The sequence below is a fragment of the Tachypleus tridentatus genome, chromosome 13, assembly GCF_004210375.1.
Source record: "Tachypleus tridentatus isolate NWPU-2018 chromosome 13, ASM421037v1, whole genome shotgun sequence".
NCBI classification, from domain to species: Eukaryota; Metazoa; Arthropoda; class Merostomata; order Xiphosura; family Limulidae; genus Tachypleus; species Tachypleus tridentatus.
In genome coordinates, this window is record NC_134837.1 from 122533356 (window position 1) to 122561004 (window position 27649).

General features: G+C 31.6%; 1 protein-coding gene across 6 annotated transcripts; it reads right to left on the minus strand.

Annotated features, from left to right (window-relative positions):
* On the minus strand, nt 1–27612 carry LOC143237516 (ATP-dependent 6-phosphofructokinase-like). 6 transcript variants are annotated; one of them, XM_076476869.1, is made up of 21 exons: nt 27488–27612; nt 26823–26941; nt 25303–25454; nt 24515–24704; nt 23966–24131; nt 19921–19965; nt 19439–19547; nt 18868–18963; nt 18464–18556; nt 18076–18201; nt 16319–16383; nt 15369–15456; nt 7928–8074; nt 7378–7448; nt 7087–7174; nt 6303–6455; nt 5097–5323; nt 4809–4920; nt 4196–4392; nt 1676–1851; nt 1–1204 (listed from the first exon to the last, which is right to left on the minus strand). In XM_076476869.1, exons 2-21 carry the CDS (start codon nt 26899–26901, stop codon nt 1080–1082), a joined length of 2505 nt encoding a protein of 834 aa, XP_076332984.1. In that variant the 5' UTR covers nt 26902–26941; nt 27488–27612; the 3' UTR covers nt 1–1079. The 6 variants fall into 6 exon arrangements, with proteins under 6 accessions (XP_076332984.1, XP_076332988.1, XP_076332985.1 ...); XM_076476873.1 differs by lacking the exon at nt 1–1204 and adding an exon at nt 2253–2317 and having other exon boundaries at nt 1717–1851; XM_076476872.1 differs by lacking the exons at nt 1–1204; nt 1676–1851 and adding exons at nt 2686–3282; nt 3700–3912.
* Between the last annotated feature and the right edge of the window lie 37 nt (nt 27613–27649).

The window sequence follows — 27649 nt, forward strand, 5'->3', positions numbered from 1 at the left end:
CTATCAATAAATGGCTTTATTTTTATTGCAGGATACTTACAACACTCTAACAATACTTTATTAATTTTGACTAGAACAGTATACAGTTAGTGAGTGAAACATTACATTATTAGGAATCAAGTTGCATCTTCACACACACCTGTAGAGAGCTATTTAAATTATTCATACTTCTTTCTTTCTTGGTATGGTACAATAAATCATGTTTAAGATAAATGTTGATTTAACATCTATATTTTTAAACAACTTATGTAACTTTTAAATTGAACACAATCTTATAGTGATGGTAACAGATTCAAATATTCAAGATTTCTAAGTACATAATCTAAAAATGTTCTCCTCAGACTATCAACAGCATCAAAACAGACTAACCATGTCTTCTGCAGGAACAGTAATAGTTCTGCAACCTGTTCATAGCAAGGTCATTTGTGAATTCATCAAATATCATGCCTGGTCTAAATAGACAAACCCACAATCTTTATGGAATTCTAATTTTACCACACTGTTAAGCTATCTGAAAGATGTGGTAAAAAGTAAGCTAAGCCTAATGCATAACTTGAAAACTTATAAAGTATACAGATTAAGGAAAATTATTTTAATTTAGTTTAAGCTGAATTAGTTTTGTATGCCACATTTCAAGTATCCATAACTGAGGTAGAGCAACTTAAGTAAGAGAAATAGCTCATACTTTAACCTTAAACGTGCATTACCTTTCAACATTATAAAATCATGTACTTGACCTACAATGCAAGTAATGACTGAGAGTCAATAGTACACATCTTTTACACAACTAAAACCAAAACATCCACAACTTGCCAGCAACATTGCCTTTGCATTTTAAACCAAAACAGGTCTGGATTCATGCCCTCGGTCAGTTGATAGAAATCACATGTATTTCAAACCATTTCTAAGATAATATGAAATAGTTAAACATGCTTTGTATTAAAATAGTATGGTAATAGATCAAACACTCAAAGTAACCTATCACAGTTACTGTTTATCTCAGGGTTGGTTCTGTGCCTGTAGTAGTGCTGAGATGTCACGAAGTATATAACATACACTAAGTATTCTTTCTGGCTATTCTAACACAAAGCAGTTTTATACAAATTATTTCTCAGCTTGGCATTTTTAAAACTGGAAGATAAAACTATTGTATAGAAAGATACCAGTACGTCATATTCTTCAGTAATTTTTCCAATCTCTAATACTGCAAGGAAACAAAAGAATACCATATCAAGTTTAAAATCACAGTAAATTACTTACATTAAGATACTGGGGACATTTGCTTGTCACAATTTTTGTAAAGTTTCACAATTGAGTACTTTTGGTAAAATGAGAAAATCTCTAATTCCATAATAAAAGGTATGGAATGGGCTATCTGTACCATGCCCACCACAGGTACTGAAATCCAATGTCTAACATTGCAAATCTGCAGACACACTGCTGTGTCGCTGTTTTGTTTGATATTCATATTATTTCAAGTTGTCTTTCTTTTTTGTGATGTTATCTCTGTTGGATCTTTTACAGATAGAAAAAGTTTACCTTTTCATATAAAATGGGGGAGGTTGGGGGAGGTGAATTAAAATTAGGCATTCCAGAATTTACCAAAGGTAAGAGTTCAGAAGAAATTACAAGTAAAATGCACAATAATAACTTTTATCTAAATAAATCACCTCACCTCCTAGAGCAGGGGATCGGCAACCTCTTTCCGCACAGGGGCCAGAGGCCATGTCTGTGAGTGAATGAAGGCCACAATAAGTTGCAAGCTTGAATTCTTTTTTTAGGACAACCACTGGGTGCGTGTATGTGATATTTTGTTTGGAGACTGAGGGCTGTAGGTTGCCAGCCCCTATCCTTGAGTATAAGAATATAGAAGGTTGTAAGAATAGTGAACTACTTATTTTAGACATAACAGTTAAATATCTAGTTTCTAAAGTCCCTTGAAATATTCTGTATATTCCAGTAGTAAGTAAAGTTCCTTATAATATCAAGAGAATCACATGCTGTTACTGTTCAATATCTATATACTCCAGTATTAAGTTCTCCACTACAAGCTGTTAAAATGTTTCAGTCAGCATTTAATAGCTGATAACAGAGGTGATTTTAATGTTACTTTTAACATTACTTGCAGATTATTTACTTTGTTTTTTAAATTTTAATAGCTCTTCCTGAATCATACGTGAAGTGCACCACTTGTGGCAGATAATCATTAGCTAATATTTTACCTGGAAAGTACAGAGCACTGATAGGCTTACCAAGGTTTGAATCAGTTGTGTCTTGAAGGAACACAATGCTGAAAAACTGTACTTCACAGCTGTATCTAAAGTGTTTTTAAGTAATGAAATCAAGTGGACAAGTTAGTGTTGTCCATTACCCAATATATTAATTTTTTTCAGTATACTTTAAAATGTTATTACATTTTTCTAAGCTCTAATTACCTAAAAACTAATTCAACAACCTTTGTAAAATACATGTTACAATGAAAGAGAATATATTAAGTAATGAAAAAGTAGTCTCTCATAAGATTCTTACTCCCATGTAAAAAACAGCAATATTCCTCATTCTCACTTCTAAAAAACAACAAAAAAAAATTACCTTTCTAATAGCCTATATACACAACAGTTTACTTTTCAACATAACACTTTGACCTGGCAGATTTAAGTTTCTTATCTTAACAGAAAATCAGACTTTTTTTTTTCTTTACCCCAACTGTGTTAGCCACACTTTATTAAATATGGTCTCTTCTATAATAAAAGATTTAATACATTGATACACTAGTTTAAAAATTATTTTGTACATTTACTACTGGTAAACACACTTAGCTAAGCCTTACACAGTGTGACTAGACTTCTGTCTATAACAACAAGAAAATTATACAAAAGTCAACTTAATTAAACTATCCTGTAAATAACAAATAAATAATCCTTTCTCAAACAGAAAATAACATGCAAATCTTTGTGTAATTTATAAATAAATATGTATATAAATAAAATAACTAAAAACTTATTCTATATTTATATAGATAACAAGAAATAAATCAGAAGAGATATCTTATAGGCTACTAAGTACAAATATTAGTATTTATGTAATAAGTTGATTCCTTGCATGACTAGACAGTTTCTAGATTACGTGCTTGAAGTGCACATTTAGGGCCCTACTTTCATGTACTGAATGACATCCTGAGAGTGTTTTTAAGAGTCAGATGAAGCTTCATAAACCAGTGATGGTAGAAGATGTGATGTCTACAACAAAAGCTGAAAATCCTAGTTATTGAGTAACCATCTCCTGAAATCAAACACAGTTGATAATAACTAAAGGTCTGCTCTGTTTCTTTGGGTTAAATAGAAAAATGAAAAAAGTGACCAAAAAAAAAAAAAAAATGACTTTTTTTTTTCTTTTAGAAGAGAGATATGTTAAAAGATTTACTGTATGAAACAAATATACATAAAATCTAATGGATCACCATGCAAAAATACTATATATAGACTTTTAGAAGTCTAGAATCTCTTATGAAAAGAAATATGGCTTAAAAAAAAAAACCTGCAAAAAGTTGGTTATTATCAAAATAGCTATAAAAATAATTAATATACTGTAAGTGGTGATAATAAGTTTTAAAACTTTAGGTTAAGAATAAAATTAAACCTAAAAATTATGAAATGTACCATTTTACACCCCATAAGAAAGTATAAAAGAGGCACGCACATTCAAGAAAGAAAGAGAAGCTAGAAAAGAGTTAAGAAGAACAGAAACTATTCCACAGCTTCTCCAAGAGAATCAATGTCTTCAGGAAAGGGTTTTTCAAACTGGTTAAGAGAAGGAGTAACACCCTGATCTACCAGGTAAACAACAGGAGTGCTCAAGGCTTTTAGCAGAGGTCGCAGGTGTAGCCACCACTGGTGTTTAGGAAGCCGGTTTCTGGAACAAAATTATAAATATTTTTTTTATAATGAAATAAAAGGAATGATTAAAAGGAGTTTCATGATATCAGTGAGACTGGAAGCACACTTTCAATGAAAGCTTTGCAGACAGACAGAATGTGTGTGTGTGTGTGTGTGAAATATAGCTTTCAAATTGTTATCTACCCTTTAACTTAATATTTATCTTAATTTACTTTAAACAACGTGTTTCCCCTTGTTTATTGAGTACTGTAATGTAATTTTTAGAAAAAGAGAAAAATCCATTTACTTCTTTCACTTACTTGAAATCTGTATCAGCCTTAAGTGTCTGGACTGGAGTGTAGCGATACTGGCGTCGAACCAAGCCCAATAAGATGGCACTTTCAGGACCAGTGCAAGAGGCACATGGATGCTCCTTGAGCTGGCTAATCAGCCACTCCGCTCCCTTAGCAGCCATCTTGGTACCAAAATTACGATCAAAAGGTGAAGGACTACCACCCTTAGGGGGGAAAAAACTTGTAAAGTTTTGTCCCTCTTATTGAACTCTTACTTTATAATGAACATTGTTTTTACACAAATAAATTGACTGACATCTAACATACACCAGTTTAATATCTAAGGTGCACCAGATGAACTTTGTTTTTACACATAAATTGACTGACATCTAATGTACACTGGCTTAATATCGAAGATGCACCAGATGAACTTTGTTTTCACACATAAACAAATTGACTGAAACCTAAGGTACAGTAGTTTTCTTTTACTCAATACCCCATTCCTTCATGAATGTTTGCTGCATAAGTAAGATAGTTTCCATTTTGACTGATTTTATTTACTGTACATACTTTCAAATTCATAAAATTATAATGAATATTATATTATTCCTAAAATCGATAAGCTACACAGAAAACCAACCTGCTGCATGTGCCCTAGAACATTCATCCTTGTTGAAAATATATCTTTACCTTCTTCACTGTACAATCGAAAGATGAAGTCTGTAGTGTAATTTGTGTTGGCATATTCATTTCTATTGGAATCCAAAAAAATTAAAAAAATTCTTATAATACAAGGTTGAAAGAAAGCCTATTATACATGACTATATAACTTAATAAAGAATCAGTGTAACCCTAGCTGTATTAAACAGTACAATATCCACACTTCTAGCCATTACCAAAGTTAACAAACTCTCCATCAGGAGACAACCTGAGAATAAGTCCTCGCTGGACTCCTTCAGCCATCTTAGCTTGCATGTGAACAACATCCCCGATAAGATCCTTGATAGAAAATGGTTCTTCAAAGACATAGGCAGCATCGGCACCTCCAGCAAGGCCAGCCAAAGTTGCTAGGTAACCGCAGTAACCACCCATGGTTTCTACTACAAAAACTCGACGTTTTGTTCCTTGAGCTGACTGGCGTATACGATCACAGATCTGTGAGGAACAATTAAACAGGAATTACGAGTTAAGCCTAAACCAGAACTTAACATGAGGCATTGTTAAGATTTAATAAAATATCTGAATAAAGTTCCTTTCACAGTTGTGTCACTAATGCATTCTACTTCTCAATAACTTAGTTTCAACCCACATATACTCTGATAATACTCTCTAAAGCATTTTATGGCTACATATAACAATTTAGTTTCTTTCCTAATATCTTAAAATATTTTTTGTAAGGTTAAATATTAAAGTCAGATGACAGTATCTTTGACAAAGGACTTGCATGTATTTCTAATGAACAACAATGTTATGTACTTTCTAGGATATTATCTACTGTTATAGTGATATATCTATTAAACATAAAGTAAAAATTTGTGCTACTTGTCATAATGTTTAAACTGTGGTTATGTGGCTCATTATAAAGCAAATATAATTGTAAATGATGTGTGTTGTGAGAACTACAAGGACATGGAGAAACTTTGACTACATTGACAGCTTAAACCACAATATTAATTCAAAGCAAAAAAGGCTAAAGATGGGAAGAAAAAACTTATTGTTAATGTAACAAGTGTTGGAATACCTGCCTACACCTGTGGTTAAATTTCATATATGTTACTCTTTTTCCTTTTTGCAATGCAAAATATAAGATCAAAATGTAGGGGCTGCCACATTTAATTATTACTAATAAAAGAAACCTTGATACAATGATTATTATGTGCATAACAAATATCAACAACTTATCAGTGGAAACAACGAAAGTTACGTCAAAATGTGTTAATCATGCCATGCCACATCCAGTGGAAACTAGGCTTATCACCCAGTACCAGGGCTAATCAAACCTAATGCATCATTAATACCTACTAACATGCACATTACCACTCCTGATGTATACGTGAAACCTTTGGATTATTTCTTTGAAAACAGTTACCAGTGTGTGACATAAGTTGAGACAGAGCAATAAAACACATCTAACCTCTGTAATTTCATTAAGTGCAGTGTCAGCTCCCAGAGAAAAGTCAGTTCCTGGTACATTGTTGCTGATGGTGGCTGGTATCACACACATAGGGATCCTTAACTCTGGATACTTCTCTCTACTCTCTGCAAACTGCAGCACTGAACTGTAGGCCTGAAAGAAACAACAGTACAGAATGTGAGCCTCTATCAACTACAACACTGAACAGTTGACTGTACAAAATGCTTGTCTCTACAAACTCCAATAGTTAATTGTAGATCTGAAGGAAACAACACAATAGAGCATACATGTTGCTACTGTAACAGCCATAAACTCTAGCCTTGAAAGAAACAACTGTATAAGACACTTGTCTCTACCAACTGCAACACTAAAGAAAATCAAAATAGATATGTCAACATCTATAAACTCTAAATGCTCCATGGTGTTTTTAATAGATTAATCAGTGTTCTGAAGTTAAACTTATTTTTTTAAAGAAAATAAATACATATCTATTTTCTTTTAAAAAATATATGTCTAAAGAAATTGACTAATATAAGCTCAGACTAAAATTCTGTATTTTTGTCATAACTATCAACTAACAATATTGCCCTGCAATAACCAAATAATAAATCACTTAATCCACATTAACTCAAACCTTATAATTATAAGAAATTCTACAATCTTCTCACCTTGAAGATTCCAAAATGAGAAATACTTAAACCACGTTACCTCAGTCTCCAACGGTAAGAAATAAAACTGTTTTTGATTAAGACTTCCAATAACCAAAGATACTTAATAACTTTACCTCAAAGCCTCCAATAACTAGAAGTGCTTGAATCTTGTATTTTTTCAGAGAAGCTACACACTGTTCCATGTACTTCTCAGGAAGTGTTCTGAGGAAGGGAGATATAAATAAGAACTACATACTTCAGTTTGTATTTACACAAAGCTTATTTCCTAAATCCCTACAAGGAAAAAAAAAGTATTGGACATGTATACATATATATACAGCTGTTTCCCATTATTTCTCTTTAGTCTGTCATAAACTAAATAAAAGATATAAACCATATTTGGTTTCACTTTAGTATAAACCAACCTTTTGGTACCCAAAAAGGCTCCACCCTGTCCAACCCAGCCATTAACTTCACCCCAGCCAATTGGTTTAACCTTGATACACAAATAAAAAAAATTCATTTGAAATCTTAAACAATAAATTATCAGAAAAAAAAATCACTCAAAAATCTTTGTTCTTAAAATATCAAAAAAAATCACAAACGCTTTATTCATAAAATCACACAAGCTTAATTCATGAATAACTCAACAAATCACTTGAAATCTTGTTATACAAACAAAAATCATTAAAAATTTGAAGATTACTGGATAGAAAGAAAATGGTAGAATCTTTGACATAACAAGGTTGATAATTAAATATAAGAAACGTGTACTGAAAACTGTGGATCATTTTATTTTGGTGAACGACGTAGTACAAATACAAAATGTAATACAGTTACTCCTTATATGATATTCTAGAAAGAGTATTACAAATTAGTCTTTATAAACATCTACAGTTTATGTTTGTTCTTTAGTTACAATTTTTTTATAGCTGTGAGCACTAAGAGCATTAAACACATTCTTAAAATACTTACATTTCCTTCAATCAAACCATCAATACCATCTTGAATTCCATAGACAGTGTCACCACGAAACAAGCAGTTTCTGACAAAGGAACGAACAGCTGCATTCATCCCACAGCATGGAGCTCCAATAAGCATCACACCTAGGTTATATCCTTCCTAAATATAGATATTAATATCTAAGCATAGTAGTTAACTCTGATTTATATCATACTGAGTGTATACTTCTTAGATACAGGTAATTATATTTAAACCTAGAAGATAATTGATGTACATTATATTAGGTGAATCCTTCTGATATACAAAAATTAATATCTACACATAGCAGATAACCCTGGTGTACACCATACAGAGTGTATCCTTCCTATACAAAGATATTAATGTAGACATAGGAGATAACTGATGTACACCATACAAAGTGTATCCTTCTTAGATACAGATATTAATATCTAAACATAGCAGATAACCCTGGTGTACATCACACTGGGTTGTATCTTTCTTAGATACAGATATTAATATGTATAGTAATCTAATAATCTACATATTAACATTAATATTGAAATATGTAATTGTTTATTTTTAAAAAATCCATAAAATCTTCCTACCAATAAAGTAAATCATAATTTAGTATAAAGTACAATATATTGTTCTGTGATTCAAGTTATTAAATCAATGTGGGTTGATTTATGAAGATTATTCTGTTTAAAAGTTATAAACACAGAACAGTATTAAAATATTAAACAATCATAAAAAACAACAGATATTAAAACTACTCATAAAAAATAGAAAATTTTAAATTTCTTACAATGTGTTCAAACTAGATATTTTTAATAATTAAACATATAAACAAATCATATTTACTCTAACAATTATATGTAGTGTAATAGGAGCTATTAAGAAAATGTTGAAACGACCAACATGCTTGGTGAACAGGTGTGTAAATGACAGACATGTTACCAGGGGGTGAGGGGTGGGGTCCAGAGAGTCTGACCCCCCCCCTCACATCTAGGCATATTGATCACACATTTTTCTGCTTTTATACATAAAACTCATTTTGTATTATTTAATAAAAAAAATATAACTTTTACAAACACTATTACATTTGATTTGTCTTAATGACCATTTTATTAAAAATTTAAATAAATTTCAGTTTTTAATTTATTACCCTCTTTAAAATGTTCTGCCCCTCCCCCTGGGTACAATAGTGAGAAATGAAGTTATGGTTAACTTCTAGCTATCTTAGTGAAGTCACAAACTAAAGGATGCCCAGGGTTAAAAGAAACACCAAGAAATTTGTTCGTTTCATTGAATGTTCAGCTACAAGTTACTTCTTAACTAGGTTTTTCAAATAAGAATAGTTTTATTTCCTAATGCAATATACACCTAAGTTTATTATAATTTTCATTTTAGCCAAATACAGAAGGTATTAGTAAAGTTTAAATTGCAGACCGTAATACAGTATCTACCCAAATAAAAAAAAATAATGACAGCAAAACAAGACATTAGCTCACAAATAAAAAAATCTAAATACATACAGCTATGGTGCATCATTGCAATCTAAACACTTACAGCTATGGTACATCGACACTTCCTAGAATAAGTACTAGAGTTCTATAAGTTAGAGCTTGGTTATCAAACAAAACGAAACTTTACACTCACAAAGATTTGGAAACAAAATCATAGAGAGCAGAAATTTAGAAGTATTTTACCAATTTCTAACTAAAGCTGATATCAAGAAAGTCCAATCAGCAGTGCTTCTTCCACTATCTGGTTGTGAAAATGAAGAGTATTCATGTAGTTTGAGAAGATTTTTTCACAACAATACTATAATAAAATCTCTAAACACCTCAGCAGTTGTAATGTAAGGAATATGATCATTATTGTGCATTAGCAACAGTAGTATAAAAATAAAGATACATTTTAAAAACACAACATACAGATAAGCTTAGCATGACTTACAGTGTATTGCAGTTTCTTGCCTCTGTACCACAGCCACAAAGCAGAAAATGATTATATTTTTAAACAGTTAGGATGAAATACAAGCCAAGTTAAAGTTAGACAACAGTTAAAGCTAGCAAAGGTTGTGGCATAATTTGGGGTTTTGTGACATTTCCCAGCTCTGAAGGGCAGGATGACATTGCAAGGATGAAAGCAGGTATGCAATAAATTCTAGAAAACAGAAACATTTTAATATTTTTATCTTCACTGGTGGAAATTCAACATTCCAAGTTTGTTTCTGATGAAGAAAGGCCTAACTTTCGAAAGTGCTCAGGTTATAGGATATACATTTGTCTTTAAAAGATGTAGCACGATATTGCTATTTCTACAACTTTACCACTTCCACAAAGAGAAATTCTTAATCAATAAAATAAATTTTTTAAAGCTAATGTGATCTATTTATCAGTAGTTTATGAATTCAACTGTACACTATCAAAATAAATAAGAAATGTTCTAAATTATATTATAAAACAGGAGAATTGTTCCTGTTGTTATCCAGTCATGCACAAGGACTCAATATTAACTTCAACTTATGACTTTATAAAAGGTTTAATTTAAATAATTCCATAAGAAGATAATATTAGATGAACTACCAACTCTGTCCTGGAAGATGTTAAACATCAAAGACGACACGTGAAAAAGGTAACAAGACAGACAGACGTGAACACTGCAGTTACTTTTATATAGCTTCTTAATTAGGCATTTAAACCCATCTAAAGCACTCGTTTATCATATACATCTCTTTCAAGCACCACAAACCAGAAAGAGTACTATAGTGTAAGGAAAGCTTAAGCACAATGCAAGCATCAAGGGATAAGCGCCATTAGCAACACAGCTCTTACCTTCTGTAGCTGCTGGAAACCCAACCAGTGAGAGGTGGTGTGAAATAAAGAAGACTTGTATGAGTTTTGGGACAAGAATAATTTTTATCTTAAACTGTTAAGCAATGAAAAACGTACAAGTTTAGTTCACACTCATGCAGAAACCAAGCACACTTTTTAATTAATCCAAGGTGTATAAATGTTCGGTTCTTGAGCAATGATAATTCAGCATTACATTGTTCTCCTCACTTTTAATTGTCTGCGATTCTCTGTTCTTCCATTTCAGACAAACTGTGATAGTTTTTCTTAATTAATATAATATGAATTATATATAAGTGTGTGTGTGTGTGTGTGTGTGTGTGTTAGGTAGATGTATTCTGGTATAGTATAATGTTTACTGTATTGAGTATACCATGTTGTAATAAGAGATAGAGGCAAAGATCAAGACCAAAATCAAGATTACTATATTTGCATGTGAGTCAACTTCATAATTTAAATAAAACATTTTTTAATAAAAGCAAGAGCTATAACAATAAAAATAATTTATTTTTATTTTTGCTATAAATAACAAATTAAAAATGTTAACAATTGAAAACAAACTAGTTATTTTCACCTTTTCTAGTTACAATATGTTCACTTCAGAATATGCACTCTGAAAACATTGCTGAAATGTTTACAGAATTCTACATGTGTTACTATATCCATAGTGTACGACAATAGCTAGGTCATTAGTGGTTTCTAATTAAGCTACTTTATTATTATGGTAATTATTTGGCATCAAAACATAGTCAATAAATCAAATTTTAATATTATACAAATTTTAAGTTCTTAGTTTTATAATGAAATATTAAAAGAATGATTTAGTTTGTTTCGAATTTTGCACAAAGCTACACGAGGGCTATCTGCACTAGCCATCCCTAATTTAGCAGTGTAAGACTAGAGGGAAGGCAGCTAGTCATCACCACCCACTGCCAACTCTTGGGCTACTTTTACCAATGAATAGTGGGATTGACTGTCACATTATAACCCCCACACACACAGCTGAAAGGGTGAGCATGTCTAGTGTGACAGGGATACGAACCTGTGACCCTTGGATTACATATTTAAAAAAATCCTCAATCTCCCCTAATATTAGAAATATAACATTTATTTGCCTTCTTCTCTAACTTAGTTATTACTCGGACAAAGCAAAATTTTGTTGCTTTTGATTTTATTTATTTATGTAGTCATAAACTAGAAAATCAAACCCACTTGCTACATTCACCTGTAATGCCCTCTCTTTTACAAATTACCAACAGTTCTCTGTGATGTTTTATACCATATTATTTATAACCAATGGAAAGAAGCCAAAGTTTAATTTATCGAATGATGCATTATACTACACTGTTTTCTGTTGAGAGAACTGTCGATTTTTCTTCCAGTTCAAAACTTTCTCACGGGAAACATGTTGAAAAGCTTCAATAATGTAGTATTGTTCCCACTGTAAATCATTACTGTCAAATTTCTATAAATTTAAATAAACTGTTCCCAGTAATTATAAATGTATTTTCCAAATATAATCAATACTGCACACGTTATTACAAATAACCATCCAACAATTGCATTTTGTGTAACTGACAGCCTAACACTTTGCTAAGAGGACCAAAACATTACAGAAACGGTATTGTGTGATGGGCAGAAGTGTTTCTAGGCACATATAAAGATTCTGGGCTCGGCCCCACAGGCATGGAAATTTTCAGTTTTTCAGTATCATATCAATCATGGTCTTCTATTTTGATTTTTCAAGACCCCATCTGTGGATGCAGGGTACTGTGAAATAAGTTGAGATTGGTCCCGATGTGCCAATGCCTAATTATACTTCTGGTGACAAGGACAAGTTTCTTGATGACGAGAAACCCACTTGAAATAAAAATGCATCTCAGAACAGCTGGTATGGGTATTAACACTTTTATGATATGTTTCGACCTTCCTAGGTCATCTTCAGGAAGGTCAAAACGTTGTTCTCTCCTTATCAATAAAAGTGTTAATACCCATACCAGCCATTTTGAGATACAGGGACAAATTTGTTTTCTGGGAAGGACAGAGTGGCTACAGTTACTTGAAGTCTGATGCAATAGATGTAGTAATTTTGATTAGGGTATCTTCACAGTGTTCTAGGAGAGTATAATACATTACTTTGACTTTTGTAATTATTGATGTCTATAAACATGTGTTAATATTTTAAAGAAATTTTGAATTTCGTAAAGTTGAAGACACACAGTAATCTTTAGAATTAAAATGAACAGAACTATGGCCATCATTCTGAAGATAAGATTTGTTGGTATTGATATTAAGTCTGGGCCTTGAGACTATCTCTGGTTGTGATGTAACAACACCTACTGCAATAAGAATACACTGGTGTGACAATGCCATCTGTAGCGAGTGCACTACAGTGTGTTGAAATAATGCAATCTGTAGTGAGTGTACTCTGGTGTGTTGAAATAATACTGTAAGATAATGGTAAATAATTTGCCTAAAAACCACTTATACAGTTTGCCTATTCATTGTTTTTATTTCAATTTTTCTTATGGATATTTTTTTTAAACATGTGATAATCCATGAAAAATAAAATTTTAAAAATATATCTTCACATTTTCTTAGTAGTTAGTAAAACAAAGTCAGCCAGAAGTGTACACAGTAAAATAATGGGAACTATATATATTTTTAATCAAAAACGTTTCACACCTTTAAAAAAGATTTCATTAGTAGAAGAAATGATTATTTATCATGGATTTAGTGTTTTATGTAGAGAACTGTACTTTAATTTATTTTATTTTTACATAAAGAAAGTCACACAGTACCTGTAAAAACTTAATGAAGTCTCCCCAGAAAAATCAGAATACTTCTTTGGAAAGTTTAACTCTAGAACATTAGCATAGAGTCACTATGACCCCTACAAGTTAAACCTGTATACTAAACTAATCTTGCTGGCATTCTAGGGTTAAATCTGGAAATTATAAACTTTAATTCATGGTATCAATATAGAAAGTTTATATTTAATTTTACTCAACTAAAATTTAAAGTAACAATTACTTTGGTTTCTATTTGTGATAACCAGTAATGCATTAATACGCATCACATACATCTGATCGTTTACATGTTGATAAACACTTCCAAAATGACTAATATCTCTTTAATCATTTGAAGTAATTAATATAAGTATTTATACTAAAACTATTGTCATCAGGATAAAGAAAACCCTATCTAAACAATCTGTATTCTAAAATAATATTTATAACAATTCACTCCACTTTCTGTAACAGCTAGTTAAAAACTCTGCTTAACAACTGAACCACTACATTTCTTCTCTCTCACACGTGAGGACCACCCTAGGCATGACCTAGAGAGTTAACCCAATAGCAACTACTAGTAAGGAATTTCTCAACAGTTGACACTACCTGTAGGCAGTCTTACTTATTAGGCAATTGCCTGCAGCCTCACATGTGGAAGGTTCCCTATTGCTATGCCTTATAATCTACTTCTGAGTGTTCTTATCACTGTAAGGACTATATTTACTGAATTCTCTAAGAGGCTACAGGATGACAAAGACCTTCACCTGGCACTACCACACACTTAATCATTTTGTATGTACCAGAAATCAGTTAATTAATCTTGTTATTTATGTAGATAACTCAGTAAAAAAAAACAGTGATTCACACAGTCAGTTAGAACATTCAGTAAAACATATTACTTGAAATAAAAATCACTTAGGCATACTGGCTGTGATGCCTATCAGTTAATTAGTCATTAACTTAGACAAAAACAATAATAAATATCAAGGAAAGAAGGAACATTAAGATATGGAGAAAATACTAATTCAAATAAAAACCTTAAAAATAAAAGAGTGACATGTGTATAAATTTAAATGGCATCAGCATCTCAACTGTTAGCATATAAAAACTCTTGTATTCCCTCCCCCCAAACTTCTAACACATACAAACATAATTTACTCTATCATGAAACTGTGGAGCCATCTAAAAAGCATAGAGCTACCAGCCCTTAGGAACTGACTTCAACTAAAGCAAGCCAAGCAGACCCGATGAAGATCACTGTGAAAAAAAGCCAAGCAGACCCGATGAAGATCACTAGCATTCATAATGAAGATCAGTCATTAAAATAAAGTTTCAATGTTTCTATAAAACTTTGATTTCTCATAAATGTAAGTTAATTCTGACTGAAAATAGCTACATCAGAAAGCAAAGTAAACAACTACTATATATTCAATTTTCTATCTCATCACTAATAAAGAAAAGTAAAACTGGTTCCTTATATAACCAAACAAAGTGAACAAATACAATATATTCACTCACTATAAAGAAAAGTAAACCTTTTGTTTGTTATTTATTTTCTTACATATCAACCATACCTCTTCTTGACATATTGCTTTATGAACATTGAATATAAAATTACAGTCTCTATCCTCATTTCAAGTGGAAATTTAATCCTCAAAATAAAAATTCATAGTGAAACCCATGAAAACATAAAATTCATTCTGGTACAGTTTGTAAATTCTTCCTTTAAAGATGAATAAATGAAGTCTGTTAAACAGATTCCTAACTAAATGCCCAAGCAAAATTTAGTAAATTTCCACTTACAATGCCGTGTCCTTTGGCATCAAATGCAGACTTTGGAGGACAAAGCCTTGTTAACATCTTATAGGTCAGGAGGTTCCTTTCAAAGCTCCTAGAGAAACAAATATTGTTACACATCCCAGTTTGTAAAATAAAAATACAATGCTATGTGAAAGACCAAAGTTGGTACAATGTTGACTTTAAGCTTCAATAATGAACAAGCTTGTATCAAAAAAATGTATAAAAAAAATTAGGTTTTATGTAAACCTAACAGCTGAGACTGACAACTGACTTTAAAAAAAGTAATAAATTCTGTAACTGCCTAAGAACTATTCTGGTACACAAAATAAAGTTTTATACTTATTAAATCAAAGTAAATTTGTTTTTGTGAAGCATGGATATGTTTGGATTCTAGCCTTGTATACCTAAGAATGATCTCACTGGTGATCGAAACATTGTAACTGTTATAAAAATAAATCCTACTTAATGTAAGAGCTTTAACTTATAAAATTCCAAGCATCAGTTAGTTTACTGACCTGACCTTGAACAATATGGCTAAAATGGTGGTTATGAATGAGGGTGAAAATATTGGTAAACACTTATACCTCCCCTTCTAATAGAGTATTTGTTCTGATGATGGATACGAATCAGAATTCTAGATAGTTTTGAAAAATAATACAATATTACAAAATGTTATTACATCTGCTTTACTGAAATAAACAAATTATATTTTATTTTAAAGTGAAACATCTGTAAACAGCATCCGATCCTTTTGGTTCAGTTTCACTTAGTTGTTCAGACCTAAAAACATGTTTATACAAGTCTACCATAAGAGCTGGAAACAGAGTTTTTAATACTTGTACCACCTGTCTTCAGAATACATTTTTACTTGAAGTAGGTTTCTCATCATCATGAATTCATCTTTCTTTTCATATATCAATCTCAATATAAAACTGGTAAAAAAAATACATTACCTTCCACGAAGTTTCACTGCATCATCCCACTTCTTCTCAGCCATACATTTTGCGACCCCTTGAGTCTACAGAAGAAATTTCATTCGTTAAAATAAAGAACCTTTTTATACTTTATGACAAATATTAAACTTACAGTAAAAAATAATCTTAATTTCCACTTCACAAATTTGTGTTAAAATATAGGATTGTCCTTGATTATTAATTTCTCTGTTTTTTATTTTTATAATTTCTTACAGACACTTTCACAACATCTTTTTCTTAATGAAAAAATATATTCATACCTTCTCAGTGCACTCCTGTATTTAACTAACAATCAATAGTCTTTTTCTTTCATTAAAACTTTCTAAACATACTATTCCAATGAACTAACAACATAAATATTTTCTTTTAATAAAAATTTCTAAACACATTCTTAAAACTAAAAACATGAGTCTTTCCATTCATTAAAACTTTCTAATTATTGTTTTATAATGAACCAACAACTAGCCTTTCTTTCAGAAAACCATTTTGAAGATACTCTTCCAATGAACTAGCTACTCAAGCCACATCCACCCATCACATCATCTCTTTCAGGATTTGTAAATAGTTCTCTCATAAATAATATAGTGATAAATGTAAAACCAATGGAAAGCCAAGGTTTACATTATCAAATAGCATGTTATATTTTGTTGTTTCCTGTACAGAGAAATGGTAGTTTCTTTTTCAATACAAGCTTTGTTCTCACAGGAAACACATCAACTAGCTAGGAAGAATTGGTAACGACTCTTGTTCATAGTTTGAAAGCCAGAAAATTATGACAGTTATGGGAGGTACTCTGCTTTTTTTGCATATTGTTATTCTATGTTATGTGTAGTATTATTTAATTAAATAAAAACTTATTTATTACAGTGGTACCTTTAATAAAAAGATAAGTGTTAAGTGTCATTGAGAGTTAACAGCGAAAAGAAAATGACCTAGGCAAATAATTTTTCTTGTGTATTCTTTATTTGTTATTATAAAAGTAACTAAAATGTAAAAATTATGAACTTCTTGGGGTTAGACAAAGTACAATAAAGAATAATAATATAATAAACATTTTTCACAAAACATTCACAAGGAGCTTATGGTCAATGTAATTCAATAGTGTATCACAAACCACATATTCCTGAAGTGATTTGCAACTTATAATGGTGTAAATAGTAGTTTGACAACAGATGTATATTGTTACAAGTTTAAAACTACTTACAATACACAAGTGTAGTTTCATTTTACAATTTGAAGTCACTCTAGAAAGGAAAAATTGTAATTTAGATTTCTTATTTCTTTTTTTTTGGTGGTTATGAAGTCAATCATCATCTAACCCCTTATACAGAGTTAGGGTAGAGAAAATAACAGATAAGATATAAAGTTTTCTAGACGGAGAAAAAAAACAAAAAAAACATTCAATATTTATTTAGGAGATTCCACGGTTCATGCAAAAAAATTTCAAAATTTTCAGATGAAGAAAAGTATACTCAATATGAAAATCACTTTGCACCAAGAGCATTCAATACACTGATGCTATATAATCAAACAAATATTTAGAAAATGTAGGTAATTATGAATTCTGGTTTTTGTTTACAAAAGATTTACAAAGTTTACTGAAAACTCAACAAATTTTGTGAAAATAAAGTAAGTACATTCAGAGTTATAGTATGTATATCACTATGTGTAAAATAACATGAGCCTATTGCAGTAGGATAAATCTATTCATAAAGAGGTTTTTATAATTTACTAACCTTCTGAACACACTCCATAAGAGGTACTCTTACTGCTTGGTTTCCATCTAAAGATACCACACATGCTTCTGACTTGGGAGTTGCTTCAAACAAAGCAAGAACTGCTTCTGCTCCCATTCGACAACCCTAAGATTAGAAATGGAGGACTTGGTGTGATAATCCTGCAGTTACAAACAGTTCATTTACCACTTTACAGCTATCAACAGTAAAGTAATAACCCTAAAATTATGAGCAGTTCACCTATCACTCTACAACTATAAACAGTGGGTAAACTTGATGTAATAAACCTACATACAGTTACAAGATGTTAGTAAACTTAATTTTAAGCTTCTTTTGTTCACCCAACTACATGTATCATGGGACTCAAATCCCAGAAAAGTATACTAACCAAGACTCTGTCAAAAGCTGAAGGACTACCTCCCCGCTGAACATGACCCAAGACTGTCACTCTTGTGTCCTGTTTCAAATTGTTGACCACCACCTGGATGTTACATAAAGTTAATACTGAAGTTGTTTTGAAATTACAAAATGAAAACATGCTTGTTCATTTATTTATTTCAAATTGAAAAGTTTAAAATTAGAGAAAAAACTGTTACAAAAATATGGCATTTTTTGTTGGACATTCATATTCCATGGAAATATGCAAACATTAAATAAATACAAGTCACGTGTTATATTAGATAAATACAATGTATTAACTCCAATGGATAAATGCTTGGTGCATATCACATGTTCCATAACAAAATTTACCATGAACAAACAAATCAACACTATGTGAATAACCAAAATAACCTTTTTCACTTGTTCAGCAGTGATAGGGTTTCCCTTTCTGTCAATAGCTCCTTCAGAAATAATTATGATATTCAAACGCTGACCAGCATCACGTTCCTTGTCAAATTAGTAAAAATAAATAAATCAGTAAATAAAAAAAAAAGAATCAGTAAAGGTAATGCAAGTTCTGTTCTAAAAAGAAATAAACACATTTTTAAGAGAATACTTACATTTCAAATGGTTAATAAAATACATTGTGTAACTTTTATAAAAAAAAACAATGATTGTATAACTAGGTTACAAAGTGTCACTTGTTTGCTATGGTTCTTGTGATAGATTTTTGATATTAGATAAAATTTAACTATATCAATTTGTGAATTTATCACTGGTTGTTATAGTTTCAGTAGAACTGTTTCAATATTAAGCAACTTGTAATTACCTACATAATGTACAATTATATTATGTTATGTTCATTTCTACTGACATTATATTTCAAAGATAAATAAAAAAAACTAATTACAAAGTAAGTACTTATGACAGGTTTCTATAATTCTAGTGAATTATCATTGGTTGCTGTGGATCAAAACATCACCTGCTTAAGCTTTTTGCATAGTTTTTCTGGCCAATCAGGCTCTGGAGGCCATTCTGGGATAAAGACAAAATCAGCTTCACTGGCAAGAGCACCAACAAGTGCCAGGTAGCTACACAACAAAAATTTAAAAAGGAAACAAACTTTATTGGTAATGTTTTCTATTTACCCTGAACAACAAAAAATATTTATCCTCCTCTTACTTCACTAAAGGAATGACAGTATAGTAAATATAAACTGCATTTTTCATTTTTACCCTATTATTCAAAAAGTCAAAAAGGGACACACCACAAAGTATATATAATATATATATATTAACCCTTAAACAGCAGGAATGTTGAAGATAGCAGCATCAATTGATGATGGCTGTCATTTAAGAGTTAAAAACTAGAGTATTATTCACTATTTGGTGAAGTAATGGAAGCTTTGTTGTTTTTCGAAAAAATACTAGAAACTTTAAAGAAAGTAGAAAAAATTAAACTTACCCACAATGTCTGCCCATGACTTCCAAGATGAATGTTCTCTGATGACTGTAAAGTGATATTAAACTTATACATTTTTATTCCTAAAACAAGCCAATTTCTACACTTTAACAGAGCTGTATGCTTTCTGCTCATAGAAACACATTATTACATTATACAACATTAAACAAGTACTTTTATTAACATATAATGATACCTTGCAATTGTTACTATTTTCAAAGAACACCTTTTCAAAATTTGTATTTAAACTTACAAAAGACCACTTAGTCTATCTAATTTTTAAGTACTTTTTTAAGTACTTTAAGTAATTTTTACACAAAACTTTCAACAAACATCACAAGACTGGTTTCATGGCCTAGAAATATAGATACACACATACATAATGATGTCATCTAAGATATGGTATAAAGCACAAAACTGGTTGCTACACACCCTTGATGTGATGATGTCATCTAAAATATGATATCAAGCACAGAACTGGTTGCTACACACCCTTACTGTAATATGTCATCTAAGTTATAGTATAAGGAACAGAACTGGTTGCTACACACCCTTGATGTGATGATGTAATCTAATATATGATAAAAGGCAAAGAACTGGTTGCTACACACCCTTGATGTGATAATGGCATCTGAGATACAATACAAAGCACAGAATTGGTTGCTACACACCCTTAATGTAATATGGCATCTAAGGTATGGTATAAAGCACAAAATTGTTTGCTACACACCCATGATGTGATATGGCATCTAAAATATGATATCAAGCACAGAACTGGTTGCTACACACCCTTGATGTCATGATGTTATCTAATATATGATAAAAGGCACAGAACTGGTTTCTCCACACCATTGATGTGATGATGTCATTTAATACATGATATCAAGCACAACTGGTTGCTACATGCCCTTGATGTGATGATGTCATCTAAAGATATATCAAGCACAGAATTGGTTGCTGCACACCCTTGATGTGATGATGTTATCCGAGGTAGAATATACAGGATATAATTGGTTCCTACTCGACCGTGATGTGATAATGGCATCTGAGATACAGTATAAAGCACAGAATTAGTTGCTACACATCCTTGATGTGATATGGCATCTCAGCTATGGCATAAAGCATAAAACTGGTTACTACACACCCTTGATGTGATGATGTCATCTAAAATATGATATGAGATATTGAACTACTTGCTAGACACTCTTGATGAGATATGGCATATAAGATAAGATATCAGGCACAGAACAGGTTACTACACACCCTTATTGTGATATGGTGTCTAAATTATGATATACGATACAGAACTGGTTGCTACACACCTTTGATGTGATGATGTCATCTAAGATATACCAAGCACAGAACTGGTTGATACACACCCTTGATGTGATAATGGCATCTGAGATACAATATAAAGCACAGGATTAGTTGCTACATACCCTTGATATGATGATATTATCTAAGATATGGTATCAAGCACAGAACTGGTGGCTAAACACCATTATTGTGATATGGCATCTACGATATGGAATAAGGCACAGAACTGGTTGCTACACACCCTTTATGTGATGATGTCATCTAAAATAAGATATAAAGTATTGAACTGGTTGCTACACACCCTTGATGTGATGATGTCATCTAAAATAAGATATAAAGTATTGAACTGGTTGCTACACACCCTTGATGTGATGATGTCATCTAAAATAAGATATAAAGTATTGAACTGGTTGCTACACACCCTTGATGTGATGATGTCATCAAAGATATGATATAAAGCAGAGAATTGGTTGCTACATACCCTTGAGATAAAATATGACATGAAGTATTGAACTGGTTGCTACACACCCTTGATATGATGATGTTAAAAGATATGATATCAAGCACAGAACTGGTTGCTACACACCATAGAAGTGATGATGTCATATAATATATGGAAAAAGTCACAGAACTGGTTGCTGCATGCCCTTGATGTGATGATGTCATCTAAAATATGATACAAAGTATTGAACTGGTACTACACACCCTCGATGTGATAATGGCATCTGAGATACAATATAAAGCACAGAATTGATTGCTAAATACCCTTGATGTGATGATGTCATCTAAAATATGATACAAAGTATTGAACTGGTACTACACACCCTTGATGTGATAATGGCATCTGAGATACAATATAAAGCACAGAATTGATTGCTAAATACCCTTGATGTGATGATGTCATCTAAGATATGGTATCAAGCACAGAACTAGTGGCTAAACACCAATTGTGATATGGCATCTATGTTATGAAATAAGGCACAGAACTGGTTGCTACACACCCTTGATGTGATGATGTCATCTAAAATAAGATATAAAGTATTGAACTGGTTGCTACACACCCTTGATGTGATGATGTCATCAAAGATATGATATAAAGCAGAGAATTGGTTGCTACATACCCTTGATGTGATGATGTCATCTAAAATATGACATGAAGTATTGAACTGGTTGCTACACACCCTTGATGCGATATCGCATAAAAGATATGATATCAAGTACAGAACTGGTTGCTACACACCATAGAAGTGATGATGTCATATAATATATGATAAAAGTCACAGAACTGGTTGCTACATACCCTTGATGTGATGATGTCATCTAAAATAAGATATAAAGTATTGAACTGGTTGCTACACACCCTTGATGTGATGATGTCATCTAAAATAAGATATAAAGTATTGAACTGGTTGCTACACACCCTTGATGTGATGATGTCATCTAAAATAAGATATAAAGTATTGAACTGGTTGCTACACACCCTTGATGTGATGATGTCATCTAAAATAAGATATAAAGTATTGAACTGGTTGCTACACACCCTTGATGTGATGATGTCAAAGATATGATATAAAGCAGAGAATTGGTTGCTACATACCCTTGATGTGATGATGTCATCTAAAATATGACATGAAGTATTGAACTGGTTGCTACACACCCTTGATGCGATATCGCATAAAAGATATGATATCAAGCACAGAACTGGTTGCTACACACCATAGAAGTGATGATGTCATATAATATATGATAAAAGTCACAGAACTGGTTGCTACATGCCCTTGATGTGATGATGTGATCTAAAATATGATACAAAGTATTGAACTGGTACTACATACCCTTGATGTGATAATGGCATCTGAGATACAATATAAAGCACAGAATTGATTGCTAAATACCCTTGATGTGATGATGTCATCTAAGATATGGTATCAAGCACAGAACTAGTGGCTAAACACCAATTGTGATATGGCATCTATGTTATGAAATAAGGCACAGAACTGGTTGCAACAAACCCTTGATGTGACATAGCATCTAGGATATGGTATGAAGCACAGAACTGGTTGCTGCACACCCTTTATGTGATAATGGCATCTGAGATACAATATACAGCACAGAATTGATTGCTAAATACCCTTGATGTGATGATGTCATCTAAGATATGGTATCAAGCACAGAACTAGTGGCTAAACACCAATTGTGATATGGCATCTATGTTATGAAATAAGGCACAGAACTGGTTGCTACAAACCCTTGATGTGACATAGCATCTAGGATATGGTATGAAGCACAGAACTGGTTGCTGCACACCCTTTATGTGATAATGGCATCTGAGATAGAATATACAAGATAGAATTGGTTGCTATACACCCTTGATGTGATGATGTCTTCTAAAATATGATATAAAGTAATAAACTGGTTGCTACACACTCTTGATGTGATGATGTCATCTAAAATATAATATAAAGTAATAAACTGGTTGCTACACACTCTTGATGTGATGATGTCATCTAAGATATGATATAAAGTAATGAACTGGTTTGCTACACACCCTTGATGTGATGATGTCATCTAAGATATGATATAAAGTATTGAACTGGTTTGCTACACACCCTTGATGTGATGATGTCATCCAAGATATTATATAATGTATTGAACTGGTTTGCTACACACCCTTGATGTGATGATGTCATCTAAGATATGATATAAAGTATTGAACTGGTTGCTACACTACCTTGATGCAGTTGTGACAATGGCATCAATGGCCTCTAAAATACGATGTAAAGCAGAATCTGTTCCAATGGTCATGTCTGTGCCACAGAAATCATTATCAATTGATCCTACCATCCCAACAATGTTTAAACTGCTGCATTCTCCATGCACTTCTGCAGTAATTGCTCCTGAATATCATAAGATCAGAACATTCAATCTTGAAAGCACATTTTTCATGGGAATTAAACAAGCAGATTTAAACAATTTAAAAACTACAAAACAACTATACTAGCATATACCACAGAAAATAGTTTTACAAGGTATTGCATAAAATATTTTTAATATTTAGTTTAAATATCAAGAGACATTAATAGGAAAAATTGCAAATAGGTAAACTGTTTGTGTGTGTGTGTGTGTGTGTGTGTGTGTGTGTGTGTGTAGTTTGTGACCACGGTATAAAATTTCTACTAATATTTGTTTGCTTGATTATGAATTAGACTAAATCTTGTAATTTGTATTGTTACAGATGTTACTTACTTTGTACTACAAAATGCCTCAATTCTATACATACCTTTTTCGACCAGTTCATCTAGTAATGAACTCCACTCTTGGCGGAAAAGATTGGCCCCAGTCAAACTTCCATCGCCTCCTATAACTACAAGATTACAAATTTTATGCTTCACTAAGTTTTTTGCTGCTTTCAAACGTCCTGCCCTCTCTCGGAATGCTTTGCAGCGAGCACTTCCAATCACAGTACCACCCTATAAATTCAAAACAAAACAGAAAAAATACATGTATGTGAAAACTTCACATGAAAAATGATATATGGAACATTAAACAGTTCCTTGACACTTTTTCACTTGTGTTATATCTGATGGTAATAACGTATATTATATTTCCATACATATTTTCCCATGATAACATCTCAAAAATCTACACTGTTAGAAAAACAAATATTTTCTAACATATTTAATACAACACTCAAGTAAAGTGGCAAGTTTTGGAATGTTTAATATAAAATCACAGAACAAAAATAGGAGAAAGAAAGAAAAACCAAACACCCTTCAGACAAATTTATATCTAGCTGTATTAATCATTTCTACACCTAACTTTGTTAATAATATCTACATCTGTAAAAGTTCTTAAACTAAACACATCTGATGAATTATTATCACAGCCTCTAAATTAGACCTTTTTAAATTACAGTCATCACTGCCCCTAAACTAGATTCACCTTATGAACTACATTATTATCACAGCCCTAAACCTGATCTAACTTATTAATTAGTGTTACGGAAGCTCATGAACTAACTATATTTATTGTCTTATAACAATATCACAGCACATAAACGAAACCCACCTTATGAATTATTCCTGAAACACTGGCCCAGCTAGCTTCTTGAATGTTTTCACCACCATCAACCATACCTTGATAGCCCTCCCTGATGAAGAAAACTTTGGTACCTAGATACAGTCCCATCCTTACTACTGCACGCACAGCTGAGTTCATGCCTAAAGAATTTTAAATAATTTTTAAAAATATTACAAGAACCTTAGCAGAATTATGTACAATTACTTTTACTGACATAAGGCCAACTATTGAGAAATAATCATTCAAAATGGAGAATGGGTATTATGATTCTTTCTTCAAAAATTACTTCTTCAAACAACTTCAAGTACAGTTAATCACAATTTTCAAAATTATTTAGGAAGAATAATAGAACAATTATACATTCATTGTTTTTACGAGAGAAAATTTTCAGGGAAGGAATAAATGGTTGCTTGCAGCATTGTTTCTCAAGGTATTTTCAAGTGTGGATAACACATCAAGAATATTATAAAAACCACATTTTTGGATATAATTATTATAAAAGTTTTTAAACAGATTTAATCCAGTTCTACTTGAACTATTTTAAAGCAATATCTCTATTTACAAGATGTCTTCAGTAAGGATAAATTTTAAAAAATTTCAGTAACTTGCATAGCCAACATGAGAAATAACTTATTTCATAATCCAGATTTACTAAATTTTAGTTTTTTTAATGAGCATAGTTACTATTACACCTGTTTCTCTCAGTTTATAAAATTAGTAAATCAATGGAAATAGGTAATAAACTTCCAATATTTGGAAATTTGCTTTTATAGAACAGTTTTGACAAAGTTGAAAGCAAGTTGATAATTCAAGTATTTGACATAAAAATTTAGATAGTAAAGATTATTGAATGTTATCCATGGTAGGTTGATATAAAAAGTGGTACCAAAAATATATAAAGGTAATGCTATAATTAGTTTACAGTATTAAGGATAAGTAAAGAAAGGCTTCAAAACTCCCTCCTAGTTGTGAAGAGTAAAGTTTGGCAGCAGTTATAATTATTTTAAAGAACTGGTAGATGAATAGGTGAATTTGTACAACTACATTAAATTGGATTGTTCTTCAGTGTTTGTTTTCTATAGATCTGAATGTTTATATTTAATTTGGTAGTTGTATAATTTTTTGTTCTCTATGGATCTTAACATTTACACTTAATTAGTTTGCTGGATAGTTTTTGTTGTAGATGTATCTTCAAGTTAACATATAATTACATTTGTATATACTTTTAGTTGCACATGCATCTCAGTGTTTATGTTTAATTGATTTGCTGTTTAGTTTTTGTTGTAGATGAATTTGAATGTTTACATTTAATTCATATTCAAATATATAAACTATTTTACACATGTAAATAATTTTGTGGTAAGAAGTTCTTACTATATATTAATCTTATTTTAATACAAGAGAAAAATAAAAAGGGCTTTCAAACCCCAAAGGTTAACTACAACCATTTTAAAACATATTTTACAAAATAATATTGGTGATTGAACCATATTTTGTGAATCACGTACCTTGTGAATCACCACCACTTGTCAAAACTGCAATGGCTTTCCCATTTTGTCCTCCTTTAATTGCAGTGGTGCCCTCCATTTGGTTCTGGGACGAAGCAGCTGGATTATCACTGTTTAACCTACTCATAAAGAAGTGGCATAAAATTATTTACCCACAAGTGAAAACATTAGAACGTAGCTACGGAAAGTTCTTTTGATTGTTAGCGGTAAGTAAAATACTTTAATGAAATCCTACAAATTAATATACTCTAAATTAAGTTATAATTACGAATAACTAAACGTATAACTGAGCAGCTTATAAATAATCTGCGATGCCTTTGAAGGTATTTTAAAACAAATATAACAGCATTTAACAAAACAAATATTTTTATATAAAAGTCCGTTTGAAAACACGTAATCACTTACAGTTTTACATGACTAAAATGTTTAAACATATTTCTTCTTTACTCTAAAGTTTATTTTTAATTTCATTACGTAGCCGAAACAATTTGACATTCCAATTTCCATTCAAATGCTCTATTTCATTTTTAGTATTTATTACACCGGTATCTGCCAACACTCATTTCTAATATGCCAGTAATTAGTGCGTTTTATATTTCCAAACAGATTTTACGAACTGTTGATTATGAAGCTTTCTATTTAAGTCAAAACACTTTAATTCTTACCTGTGGTCTATACTTTCTCACAGGAACTTCACCAAGCAATTTGCCGCACAATATAATAACGAAACATGCCCTATTCGACCTTCATTACATATGTTATAATAAACAGCGCCATCATATGGAAGTATATTAAACTATCTTCGGCGTATAAATACCAAATGTTGA

Excerpts from the sequence above, each read along its gene's own strand:
- LOC143237516 (XM_076476869.1), bottom strand. The coding sequence starts at position 26,901 with ATGGAGGGCACCACTGCAATTAAAGGAGGACAAAATGGGAAAGCCATT. Across the intron at positions 1,852-4,195 it reads AAGGCTGATACAGATTTCAA|GATAGGGGCTGGCAACCTAC; the intron begins GTAAGTGAAAGA and ends CTTATACTCAAG. Across the intron at positions 1,205-1,675 it reads CCGATCCCCTGCTCTAGGAG|TATTAGAGATTGGAAAAATT; the intron begins GTGAGGTGATTT and ends GTTTCCTTGCAG.